General features: G+C 47.7%; 1 protein-coding gene across 4 annotated transcripts in view; it reads left to right on the top strand.

The window, feature by feature from the left end:
- MAGED1 (MAGE family member D1) overlaps nucleotides 1-12,657 on the top strand; it is a 107,846-nt gene extending 95,189 nt beyond the window's left edge. The window contains exons 1-14 of one of the 4 annotated variants that reach the window (XM_025371688.1): nucleotides 3,911-4,060; nucleotides 4,579-4,659; nucleotides 4,934-5,101; nucleotides 5,360-6,067; nucleotides 6,711-7,379; nucleotides 7,510-7,573; nucleotides 7,798-7,877; nucleotides 8,044-8,135; nucleotides 8,363-8,442; nucleotides 8,534-8,576; nucleotides 8,830-8,892; nucleotides 10,486-10,600; nucleotides 11,857-12,242; nucleotides 12,449-12,657. In XM_025371688.1, the coding sequence (XP_025227473.1) occupies nucleotides 4,615-4,659; nucleotides 4,934-5,101; nucleotides 5,360-6,067; nucleotides 6,711-7,379; nucleotides 7,510-7,573; nucleotides 7,798-7,877; nucleotides 8,044-8,135; nucleotides 8,363-8,442; nucleotides 8,534-8,576; nucleotides 8,830-8,892; nucleotides 10,486-10,600; nucleotides 11,857-12,234 (2,505 nt within the window). In that variant the 5' untranslated portion in view covers nucleotides 3,911-4,060; nucleotides 4,579-4,614 and the 3' untranslated portion in view covers nucleotides 12,235-12,242; nucleotides 12,449-12,657. Of the gene's footprint in view, nucleotides 1-3,887; nucleotides 4,061-4,578; nucleotides 4,660-4,933; nucleotides 5,102-5,359; nucleotides 6,068-6,710; nucleotides 7,380-7,509; nucleotides 7,574-7,797; nucleotides 7,878-8,043; nucleotides 8,136-8,362; nucleotides 8,443-8,533; nucleotides 8,577-8,829; nucleotides 8,893-10,485; nucleotides 10,601-11,856; nucleotides 12,243-12,448 lie in introns of those variants that run through there. The other 3 variants (XM_025371689.1, XM_025371690.1, XM_025371691.1) reach the window with 3 other exon arrangements.
- The last annotated feature ends 400 nt before the right edge of the window (nucleotides 12,658-13,057 follow it).

Below are 13,057 nucleotides of genomic sequence, written 5' to 3'. Positions count from 1 at the left end.
CTACTGAACATGGACCCTGGATGTTAGCCCCGCTGCTAATGCTGCCCCTAGAAACTGGATTTTCTTGTGGCTGCTGCTCCCACCACCACAGCTATGGCGATGAATTCCATCACTGCATATTTGAATCACTCCTTTGAGACAAAGTGTTAGGTCTAAGTCATAACTGTGCAGTGAAAGGGTTGACTCAGCAGGTCTGCAATGTTTAAACCCTGTGCTTTCCAAAAAAAAGGTCTTTTGCAAAGAATGCTTTGGCTCTTGACCAGCTCTTGGGAGATAATCTGTAAGCCCTTGGAGTATCTTGCCTGATCAGAGTGTCTTTGTTTACTGTGACCTTGGCCCACACTGGATAGTTTATGCTAACAGTGTGATTTGTGGTGTGAGCCTTGGGCTGACAGATACTAGTTTAACCTCTGCATGGGCTAGAGACTGAATAAGGTCAGCCACACAGGTGCTCCCGGCCTATCTGACTGAACCCCAAAAACAACTCTGGGCACCAAGGCTTGGGTAAACTTCCTTGGTTGACAGTATGTCATACATATTAAACGCATCATTTTTGGGGGAATTAAGCACTGATCATACAACTCCATTGGGAGAGTACAACTGGAAAGTTGTGCCTGGTCTCTCCTGAATTTTTCCCTATGCACTTTTTACTTTTGCTGATTTGAATCTGTATCCTTTCACTGTAATAAACAATAGCCATAACAATTTTTCTGAGTTATCCGAGTCCTTCTAGCAAATCATTGAATCTGAGGATGGCCTTCAGGAGCTTGCTACACTGGTAAATCCTAGATCACATTCTCTTAGCTGCCAACGGCATGTGAAGAAGTGAATATCTGGCCTTTGTGGCTTTTACAGTTGGAACTGTTACGCAAGAATATATATGACCTTACTAAAACGTTAAAAATCGAAATACGTCTGGCCCCAAGGGTTTTCAGTAAGGATCTATAAAGCTATATAAAGAACTTCTAAAAGTCAGTAAGACAGACAACCCAGATGAAACCCAGATGAAAAACAGGTAAAAGACATAAGCATATTACAAAATAAATCTAATATGTTCATTTATGTATAAAAATGTGTTCTACCACATTGCTTATCAGAAATATAAATTAAAACCATAAGGAGATACCAATAAATACACATAAGATTGGCAAAAAAAATGATAAAGTCTTGTAGCATATGTCTGTCTTACTCCTGGGCTTCTGGTGTCACGGAAATAAAGACAAACATTCATTATTAAAGTATAAGAATATATGTACAAGTATTTTTATTGCAATGTTGTTGTATGTGCCATGCTCCCCCACAAAAATCCTGAAACTAAAATGGATTCCATCCATGGGGGAATGGTTGAATACATTGTGGTACATTCTTACCATGAAATATTATGCAGTCATTTAAAAGAACAAATCAGAGGTAGACTGTTGTCAAATAAGATAATTCAGACACATAAAAGTTCATGTAATCTTAAATTTGTAAAAATAAAACATTTTTGAGTATGGAGTGATATCAAATGGTGTTAAAAACAAGTGTTTGACAGGAGAAGGTAGAATTGAAAGAAAGTGGGAAGCAGTAAGGAAAAGAATGAAGTTTAAGGTCTGGCGTATATAACACATCATTTATGTAACAATATATATGTGTGTAAAGTATGAAAAGGTAGCACCAAATCTAAGCAATTGTCCAAGGTGATGAGATTTAGAGTGATGTTTATTTAATTTCTAAAATATTTAGGCAGTGTTTGAATGTATAGTGATTAATATGCATTATTTGTATAATGAGGAAAAATAAGTGAATTGATCACAGGAAAAATTGCCTCTCAGGTTTCTTGCTTTAGCAATGGGATGGAGAGTGATTCATTCATTTAACAAATATTTATTGAGGATATAAAAATGTGCCAGGCATGGTTCTAGGTGCTGGGGAAACAACAATGAATAAAACAAAAATCTATCTCCCTAAGAGGTTTACACTCTAAATGGGAGAGAAAAGCATAACTAGAGGAGAAACACTGTGTTGGTGGGAAGGAGGAGGTGTATGAAGGAATTGATTTGGGACCTGTTAATTTAGAGAATACTGAGAGATATCCATTTGGAGAAGTGAGGTAGGTAGTTACTATGGATCTGGAATTCACAGGGCAAGTTATAACTGAAGATACAGATATGGAAACAGCATAGAAAATTGTGTTTCCGACCTCCTTTCCTGAGTCTGATCACGTCTCACTGCAGACACTTTACAGAGGAAGTGCTGAGGAAAAACAGGCAGCTGACAGAGGAGGTTGCTATGCAACAGATTAGGAAAGTCATCCAGCCAGGCAGAACTGATGTTGGCCCTTGGGGACCAAATGCTGCAGTCCTTCCTAGCATTAGCTTCCTTTCATGTGCAGGCTTCTGGCATGAGTTGATGCCAGAACAAATGTGAACTGCACAAAGATCTGTCTTGAATTTTGGAAATGTACCAGTTTAATTTGAGTCACCTCACATCTGTATTTAATTTTCTGCCTTTTTGAGTTTCTCCAGTTATCCTGGAAGCATAGCAGCGTGTGTGTTCTTGGGTAGGACCCACTTGCTGTGCATTCCACTTTGCACATTGAGAAACCGGGCTCAGAGAATTGAGTGACCTGAGCGGGCTCACACAGCTGGAGACAGACAGGCTGGGCACTCCATCCCTGGAATTCTGAAGCCCAGCCCAGTTTCTCTCCGTAAGACCACAGCTGCCCCAGACCCCAGCCCTGAAAGGAACCAGGGCTTGCCATGGCTCAGACACACAGGTCTGATTGTCCTGGCTGCTCCAGTGGGCACCAGAAGGCCTCAGGGACAGTGTGATTGTATCCCTGATAAGGAAGAGGCCTGACGTTCTGAGCACAGAGTGGACCCCAAGGAGCAATTTCCACACCTGGATGGACCCACATAGGGCAGGGGGGAGGGTGGGGGCCTCTGCTTGTGTCCTCCTGAATGCAGAGCATGAGCTTGGGCCTCCTAGAACACAAACTTTGCTTGTTTAGGACAAATGGGGTGCCGTGGTCTGTTGCTCAAATGGAGGAGGGAGGGGTACCCTTAGTCCCCAGGGCAGCATGAGCAGAACGTGGGTTTTGGAGTCAGGAAGACCCAGACCCAAATTTTGCATTTTGTTTTCTGGCTCTGTGGCCTTGTCTAGTTTATGCAATGTATATGTGCCTCATCTTCCTGATCTGTAAAATGAGGGTGCTGACATTCACCTCCCAGGGCTGCTGTGACGGGAAGACAAGCCCCAGCACAAATCCTGCTGTGATGTACAAGCTGTGCCCTTCCCTCCTTTCCTCCCCCAACACACACAAATGAGTCCATCACCGGAGCTGCATAAAGAACAGGGAAGAAACTAACGTTCTTTCTGCGTCTGGGAGCTTGTGGGGGCGGGCAGGGAGTGGGGGAGAAATCATGGAGTCACGTGGCAGCCACAGACTTACTACTACTACTTTGTTAGCTCCAATAGTGTATCCTCTCAGGCCATTCCGTTTCCTCAGCGGAGGTCTAACACTTGTTGCAATTAGAGACCCCACACAGAGACCTAAGCGTGCTGGGCAAGGGGGTGGAGATGCAAGCCGACCTGATAGGAGGGGCCTTGAGTAGGGGAGGGACGGAATAGAGACGCATTGCGGAAAAGGTAGGGGGCCGGTGTGTGGGGCAAGGGGTGTGACCAAGAGGCACAGCGCATCTGTTGGGGGAGGGGGCGTAGAGGAAGGGGAGGTGCTGTTGTATAGTGTCGACCTGGTTGGTGGTGGGGTGGTGTGTTGGCAAAGGGGGCGGGACCGCCTTCCAGCGCACATGCGCATCATGGTCTCCAGGACGAAGCTTTTGTTGGGAAAGCAGGCGGGACTGACTTTGGCTCTTCAGTGTTTGCGCATGCGCGTAACGTCCTGAGGCGGTGGGTGGTATATTAGGCGAAGAGGCGGGGTCGCCCAAGCTGCCGCGCTGGCATTTTCTCCTGGACAAGGAGAGAGTGCGGCTGCTGAGAGCCGAGCCCAGCAATCCCGATCCTCTGAGTCGTGAAGAAGGGAGGCAGCGAGGGGGTTGGGGTTGGGGCCTGAGGCAAGGTGAGAATTAGCCCCCAGACAGGGCATCTGCCCCCTGGTGCGGGCCCCCATTTTTGTTTTATCCCGATCCCTTCACCCTGGATTCTGAATCCCTTTCTACCCCCCAAGCCCCAATTCACATGCCCCTCCCGATCCTTCCTGATTCAAAACCCCTGTCCGATCCCTCCCATCGTTCGAAATCCTCAGATTCCTTGACCTCGATCTGTACTGTTAGATGATTCCTCCTGACTCAAAACCTCCATGCAACTTCCCAAATGCGAATCCCAACCCAACCGCACCCCTCCCCCGCGAATTCAGAACTCATCTGCTTCCCAAACCCCGATTTGAAGCATCTCCCTGTCAGTAGCTTCTCGGGGTTCAGAACCTGCATCTGGACGCCCATTCACTTTTCCCGCTCCGATCCGTTCCTCCTCACATTCACCTTATCCGCCCGCACAATCAGACCACAGTCATCCCCCTCCCAATTCGGTCCTTCGTATTTGCCCTCTGTAGTATAACGCCCTGCCCCTCTCCCACAGCCCCCAGGCTCCGCTCTTGCCAGAGGGACAGGAGCCATGGCTCAGAAAATGGACTGTGGTGCGGGCCTCCTCGGCTTCCAGGTGAGATCTCCACTCCCCACCCCAGCATTTCCCCAGCCGACAGTCACCCCTCCCCGCGGGCCTCTTTGGTTTCCCAAACGCCGGGATCCGGTTTGGCCCTCTTTAGTGACTAGACTCCGTGGGCCTTTCGAATTCTCATCGTTTATCGAAGGGGGGGAGGGGCGTCTCTTTTCAGCCATCAGTCCCTGCTCAGAGAGAGGGGAGACCCTGTTAGTAGTCAGGGCAATCTGCCCAGAGAATGCGGGGTGGGTAAGGAACCATTTTTTTTTTCCAGAGTCCTGACGCTTGTAGAGCAGTCTGTCACCCCCTCCCCCAGCCTCCTGCCTCCACCCTCCCTCTCTCTGCATTCCCCACTCTGTGCGACCCCCCTTATTCTCAACTCCGCGATCCGCCTCCCGTCCTGAGCTGCTACTGCACGCCTCTCAGAGCGTCCCTGGCTCCTGTTCCTGCCCACTCTCTGCACACCTCCCCACCCCTCATTTTGCCCCTGCCCTACTCCATCCCTGCCACATGTTTAGTACCCGCCCCGCCCCCTATCACCCCTTGCGGGCCCCCTAGATCTCTGCCTCAGCCCCGCTGTTTTTGCACCCACCACCCGCCTGCAGCTCCCCTGTTGCGCTGCCACCCGGGCTCCCTATTCCCACCCCACCTCCTGCCTCAGAGGCCCAGAGATTTAATTTTTCCCCTCCTGTGTTTGCAGGCTGAGGCCTCTGTAGAAGACAGCGCCTTGCTTATGCAGACCTTGATGGAGGCCATCCAGATCTCAGAGGCTCCACCTACTAACCAGGCCACTGCAGCTGCTAGTCCCCAGAGTTCACAGCCCCCAACTGCCAATGAGATGGCTGACATTCAGGTTTCAGCAGCTGCCGCTAGGCCTAAGTCAGCCTTTAAAGTCCAGAATGCCACCACAAAAGGCCCAAATGGTGTCTATGATTTCTCTCAGGCTCATAATGCCAAGGACGTGCCCAACACGCAGCCCAAGGCAGCCCTTAAGTCCCAAAATGCCACCCCAAAGGGTCCAAATGCTGCCTATGATTTTTCCCAGGCAGCAACCACTGGTGAGTTAGCTGCTAACAAGTCTGAGATGGCCTTTAAGGCCCAGAATGCCACTACTAAAGTGGGCCCAAATGCCACCTACAATTTCTCTCAGTCTCTCAATGCCAATGACCTGGCCAACAGCAGGCCTAAGACCCCCTTCAAGGCTTGGAATGATACCACTAAGTCCCCAACAGCTGATACCCAGACCCAGAATGTAAATCAGGCCAAAATGGCCACTTCCCAGGCTGACATAGAGACCGACCCAGGTATCTCTGAATCTGACGGTGCAACTGCACAGACATCAGCAGATGGTTCCCAGGCTCAGAATCTGGAGTCCCGGACAATAATTCGGGGCAAGAGGACCCGCAAGGTGAGATCCCTGCTAGCTTCACTTTGCTTTGGGGCTCTCTCCTTTCTTCTCTGAGGGTGTTCGTTTGTTCAAAACAATGTATGTAACTGTATTCAGCTAGGCTATAGGCCATTTGAAGAGAATGTTTATTCCTGTCCTCCGGGTGTTCACAAACTGATGGGGAGATAATACATGGGCACAAATAATATATACAACCTGTATGTAATTCAGTTTACATTGTGTTAGTAACTACCGTGTGTTAAGCCTTGAGCTAGGCACATTCACACAGGTTGTCTCATAAAATCTTAAAGGCACCTCCTACCAGGTAGGGATCATAGTCCCAATTTTACAGAGAAGGAAATTAAGTGGCAGAGAAGTGAAGTGACTTGAGTGATTTGTTCAGGGTGGTACAGACAGAGCCAGTGGTGGACATAGGAAGAGGAGAAGCCTCAGTCCCCATCTTTGGTTTGTTCCTGACCTGGTTCGGAGATGAAACTCCTGCCTGGAAGACAGTGAAAGACAAACCCAGGACTCAGGGTGACCAATGGCTAGTGGGTCAGGCTGTCACTACAGGTGAGGGTTTAGAGGGCATTCCTGGAATAGATAAGGTAAGGACACAGAACCCACTGGTGATTCTGAACTTTTCTTCTCTCTGATGATACAGATTAATAACTTGAATGTTGAAGAGAACAGCAGTGGGGATCAGAGGCGGGCCCCACTGGCTGCAGGGACCTGGAGGTCTGCACCAGTTCCAGTGACCACTCAGAACCCACCTGGCGCACCCCCCAACGTGCTCTGGCAGACGCCGTTGGCTTGGCAGAACCCCTCAGGCTGGCAAAACCAGACAGCCAGGCAGACCCCACCAGCACGTCAGAGCCCTCCAGCTAGGCAGACCCCACCAGCCTGGCAGAACCCAGTTGCTTGGCAGAACCCAGTGATCTGGCCAAACCCAGTAATCTGGCAGAACCCAGTGATCTGGCCAAACCCCATTGTCTGGCCTGGCCCTGTTGTCTGGCCGAATCCACTGGCCTGGCAGAATCCACCTGGATGGCAGACCCCACCTGGATGGCAGACCCCACCAGGCTGGCAGGGTCCTCCAGACTGGCAAGGTCCTCCTGACTGGCCGCTACCACCCGACTGGCCACTGCCACCCGATTGGCCACTTCCCACTGACTGGCCACTACCACCTGACTGGATCCCCGCTGATTGGCCAATTCCACCTGATTGGCAGAACCTGCGCCCCTCGCCTAACCTGCGCCCTTCCCCCAATTCGCGTGCCTCACAGAACCCGGGTGCTGCACAGCCCCGAGATGTGGCCCTTCTTCAGGAAAGAGTAAGAGCTGTAACTCCCCAGTCACTTTTCCCCTCTCTTGCTCTTTTCTTTGTCACCCTCTCATCTATAATTCAACCAAGATTTTTTGTAAATATCTTATAAGTTTAATGATTTCCTTTTTCCCTCCCAGGCAAATAAGTTGGTCAAGTATTTGATGCTTAAGGACTACACAAAGGTGCCCATCAAGCGCTCAGGTAGGCATCTGTGTCCCCTCCCCAAGCTCTACCCTTCCCTTCACTCCATGCTCTGTTGGTGTTCTTCTGCTTGTATGACCCTTCCCCTTCTGTCCCCTCCTTTCCATGGTTGGCTCTTTTCACTCTTGAGGACCTTGACTGTGCTACCCACAGCAGGGCTGGCAAAGGGACTGCTGCTCTGTGGCCTCCGCTCGGCTCAGATGGCTCCCTCCTCTCTCCTACAGAAATGCTGAGAGATATCATCCGTGAATACACTGATGTTTATCCAGAAATCATTGAACGTGCATGCTTTGTCCTAGAGAAGGTGAGAAGGCAGCCCTGGGGGACAGGAATAATGGGGAAAGTTGATTTAAAAGATTCATGGGGTTCCTATTGGGAGTTTAGGGCAAGTCTCAGGGAGGTGAGTGTCTGCCTATGGGTAGCTTATGCTAGATGTTGTAATTTCATGGTCTGTTTTCTTGTCCCTGTAGAAATTTGGGATTCAGCTGAAAGAAATTGACAAAGAAGAACACCTGTATATTCTCATCAGTACCCCCGAGTCCCTGGCTGGCATACTGGGAACGTAAGATGGGAAAGAAGGTGGAACATGGCCTTTCTCAGTGGTGCTTTTTTTCCAGGAGTTTCACATAGATCAGGGTCCAGGGTTCAGGGTCACATAGCAGGTCATGGGCAGAGCTGGGGTATAATTCTCCCCTAGCTGAGGAATATTGGGGAGGCTAGATGGGTAAGCTGGTTGGGGTCTCTCATGCAAATGGCTGCTGAAAATACATTCTTTCTATATTCCCTTAGGACCAAAGACACACCCAAGCTCGGTCTCCTCTTGGTGATTCTGGGTGTCATCTTCATGAATGGCAACCGTGCCAGTGAGGGTGAGTGACTGGACCTGCAGCTGGGGGTTGGCCACAGCCTGATTTCCATGCTTATTTTCCGTCCCTTGTCTCCCCTTGCCTCCCATTGCAGCTGTCCTCTGGGAGGCACTACGCAAGATGGGACTGCGTCCTGGGTATGATTGGGCTCTCTCATCTCTTACCCGTTTGTACCATCCTTTGGCAACAGTGGATGGTCCCAGGATTGCATTAACCTGGGGGTCTGGAGGGTTTGGTTTGGGGATGTTCAGAGCCCAAAGATGTAACCTGGGTGGATGGGGGAACAGTTCTGAACTCTCTGCCTCTTTTCTCATCTCTGACCTCTGTTCTGGAAAGCTCTTTGGGCATAGTAATAGCCTCTGATTGTGGATTTCCTTTTTTTACCTTCAGGGTGAGACATCCCCTCCTTGGAGATCTAAGGAAACTTCTCACCTACGAGTTTGTAAAGCAAAAGTAAGTGATGCCTAAGGGGCTTTTCCTGCTCCCTATGATTCTGCCTGTGTGCTGGTCAGCTTTAGAAAGCCATTCCTGGACAGGTACAATGGCTCACGCCTGTAATCCCAGCACTTTGGGAGGCTCAGGTGGGCAGATCCCTTGAGCCCAGGAATTCAAGACCAGCCTGGGAAACATGACGAAACCCCATCTCTACAAAAAATACAAAAATTAGCCAGGCGTGGTGACATGCACCTGTAGTCCCAGCTACTTGGGAGGCTGAGGTAGGGGAGAATCATCTGAGCCCAGGAAGTTGAGGCTGCAGTGAGTTGTGATCATGCCAACTGCACTCCAACCTGGGCAACAGAGCGAGACCCTGTCTCAAAAAAATAAAATAAAATAAAGCCCTTCTCAAGCTCATTTCTTACACTGTACCTGTGCATATGTGTTTCTGTGCGTACAGAAACGTGTGTCCTCAGGAGTATTTATTGCATATACTCCTCGTGGTTAGATTCTTTCTTTTCTTTTCTTTCCTTTTCTTTTCTCTTCTCTTCTCTTCTCTTCTCTTCTCTTCTTTTCTTCTTTTCTTCGAGATGGAGTTTCACTCTTGTTGCCCAGGCTGGAGTTCAATGGCATGATCTTGGCTCACTGCAACCTCTGCCTCCTGGGTTCAAGCGATTCTCCTGCTTCAGCCTCCCAAGTAGCTGGGATTACAGGCATGCACCACCACGCCCAGCTAATTTTGTCTTCTTAGTAGAGATGGAGTTTCTGCATGTTAGACTGGTCTCGAACTCCCGACCTCAAGTGATGCTCCTGCCTCGGCCTCCAAAAGTGCTGGGATTAAGGCGTGGGCCACCGTACCCGGCGAATTCTTTTGTTTGCTTTTTTCGAGACTGAGTCTCACTCTATTGCCCATGCTAGAGTGCAGTGGCGCAATCTTGGCTCGCTTGAACTTCCACCTCCTAGGTTCAAGCAATTCTTGTGCCTCAGCCTCCTGAGTAACTGGGACTTCAGGTGCCTGCCACCATGCCCGGCTGTTTTTGTATTTTTAGTAGAGATGGGACTTCACCATGTTGGCCAGGCTGGTCTCAAACTCCTGACCTCAAGCAATTCACCCACCTCTGCCTCCGAAAGTGCTGGGATTACAGGTGTGAGCCACCATGTCCAGCCAGAATTCTTCTAATTTTTCTACTTTTCTAAGTAGTTGTCTTGCAAGTGAAGCCCATCCACCATCCCCACAGTAGACATTCCCAAGGCTGGGCCAGGCTGACACTTTTGCACTACACTGTAATCATTTCAATGGACTTCTGTGGCTCACTGACAAGATTACAAGAATCTGGAGCTAGAGCTGAGGCAGAAGGAGTGAAATGAAATGTTGTCCTTTCTGTGACCCTATACAAGCGTCGCCTGCAGCTCTAAGTGAGTGCTTAGTGTTCTGGTGCAGGAATTCAAGGCTTGATGATTAAGGGGTAAATACCCTGATGGTGTTCAGGAATGAGCCCGAGGGGGAGTTGCTATTTGAAATCTGATGTTAAAAAATGTAGGATTATTTTTCATTACTGGACTACCATTCTGCCCGGGTAGGTAGACACAAAGATTGTTTTGCTCTTTCAGATACCTGGACTACAGACGAGTGCCCAACAGCAACCCCCCAGAGTATGAGTTCCTCTGGGGCCTCCGTTCCTACCATGAGACTAGCAAGATGAAAGTGCTGAGATTCATTGCAGAGGTAATGTGCCAACCAGCATTGATAGGTCAAGGGATGAACTATCGCTGGCTGGGAAAGGTCCAGGGTAGGAATGAGATCCTAGGTATGGCACGTGGTAGGTGCTGCATTGCTGGTGGTATTTGTTGTTGTTGTTAGGTAAACTTAACATGCATTAGGTGCTAACATATGTTAATATATTAGCTAATACAATTATGAGTTTGTTTTGGTTTTTTTTTTTTAGGTTTTTAAAGTATTTTTATTTTTTCCCAACTTTACTAAAGTATAATTGACAAAAATTGTATATATTTATGGTGTACAATGTAATTTTTAAGTATTTTGTTTTGTTTTATTTATTTATTTTCTCCTGAGATGGAGTTTTGCTGTGTTGCCCAGGCTAGAGTGCAGTGGCGCGATTTTGGCTCACTGAAACCTCTGCCTCCCGGGTTCAAGCGATTCTTGTGCCTCAGCCTCCCAAGTATCTGAGATTACAGGCACGTGCCACCACCATGCCTGGCTAAATTTTTATTTTTCTATTAGAGACAGGGTTTTGCCATGTTAGCCAGGCTGGTCTCGATCTCCTGACCTCAAGTGATCTGCCTGCCTCAGCCTCCCGAAGTGTTGGGATTACAGGCGTGAACCACTGTACCCAGCACATTCATTTATTTTTAATTGACTAATAAAAAGTATATATATTTATGGGGCACAGTATGATGTTTTGATAATACATGTCATGTACATTGCGGAATGATTACATCAAGCTAGTTAACTCTCCATAGCTTCATATACTTGACATTTTTTTTTGTGATGAGAACATTTAAAATGTACTCTTTTAGCAATTTTAAATAAACAACATATGATTATTAACTATAGTCATCATGCTATATGGTCAATCTCCAGAATATACTCTTCCTATCTAACTGAAATTTTGTACCTTTTAACCAATATTTCCCCATCCCTCCTGACCCCAGGCCCTGGAAACTATCATTCTACTCTCTGTTTCTATGAGTTAGACCTTTTTAGATTCCATGTATAAGTGAAGTCATGCAGTATTTGTCTTTCTGTGTCTGACTTACTTCACTTAGCATAATGTCATCCAGCATCATCCATGTTGTTGCAAATGGCAGAATTTCCTTCTTTTTAAAGGCTGAATAGTATTCCACTGTGTGTGTGTGTATCACATTTTCCTTATCCATTCATCCATTGATGGACACATAGGTTGATTCCGTATCTTGGCTATTGTAAATAGATTTTGTTTTGTTTTCTATTCCTCATCTCAGGTTCAGAAAAGAGACCCTCGTGACTGGACTGCACAGTTCATGGAGGCTGCAGATGAGGCCTTGGATGCTCTGGATGCTGCTGCAGCTGAGGCTGAAGCCCGGGCTGAAGCAAGAACCCGCATGGGAATTGGAGATGAGGCTGTGTCTGGGCCCTGGAGCTGGGATGATATTGAGTTTGAGCTGCTGACCTGGGATGAGGAAGGAGATTTTGGAGATCCCTGGTCCAGAATTCCATTTACCTTCTGGGCCAGATACCACCAGAACGCCCGCTCCAGATTTCCTCAGACCTTTGCTGGTCCCATTATTGGTCCTGGTGGTACAGCCAGTGCCAACTTTGCTGCCAACTTTGGTGCCATTGGTTTCTTCTGGGTTGAGTGAGATGTTGGGTAGGTACATCACTTTGGATTGGGCAGTTAGGGTCTCTGGGGGATATAGGGTCCATGGGATTGTATTTATGTGCATGAGCTAGGAGTCTTAGGAAACTCATTGTAGGGAGGTGAGGAAAGTATGGGGCAGCACTCTTTGGTGTGTATATTCCTTATTATTTGATATATATCATTGATGTTTTTACTTTTTTTTCTTATGTTCACAGATATTGCTATCAATCGCAATAGTCTTTCCCCTGTGTGAGGCTGAAGCCTCAGATTCCTTCTAAACACAGCTATCTAGAGAGCCACATCCTGTTGACTGAAAGTGGCATGCAAGATAAATTTATTTGCTGTTCCTTGTCTACTGCTTTTTTTCCCCTTGTGTGCTGTCAAGTTTTGGTATCAGAAATAAACATTGAAATTGCAAAGTGAATTAGATGTGCTCTCTGCTTCTTTTTTTCCCTGTATTTGGGGAGCGAGCAACATGTTTATGTGGGAGAGACAGGACCTCGGCTCTAGTTTGAAGGGGGTAGATCAGCTTTCAGCAGGTGGAAATATGGGAAGATCCAGCTACTGGATTGGGATACAAAGGCAGTATCAATGAACACGAGACCCAAGAACTTGTATAGTTTATTCAATAAATATCACTTAAGTGATTCTCATGTGACAGATATGCTGCTAGGTGTCCTGGAGTGACATTGCGAGAATTGCATAGTGAGAGAGGGTATAGGTGCTCAGACAGTTGCACTTAAGAACACAGAGGAGGTGGAACTCCAGGTGATGATAAAGTCCAGAGAGTAGGTAGTTGAAAGGGACAGAAGGTGACTATTCTG

The sequence above is a fragment of the Theropithecus gelada genome, chromosome X (genome assembly GCF_003255815.1).
Source record: "Theropithecus gelada isolate Dixy chromosome X, Tgel_1.0, whole genome shotgun sequence".
NCBI lineage: Eukaryota > Metazoa > Chordata > Mammalia > Primates > Cercopithecidae > Theropithecus > Theropithecus gelada.
This window is presented reverse-complemented; position numbering and strand designations above follow the sequence as displayed.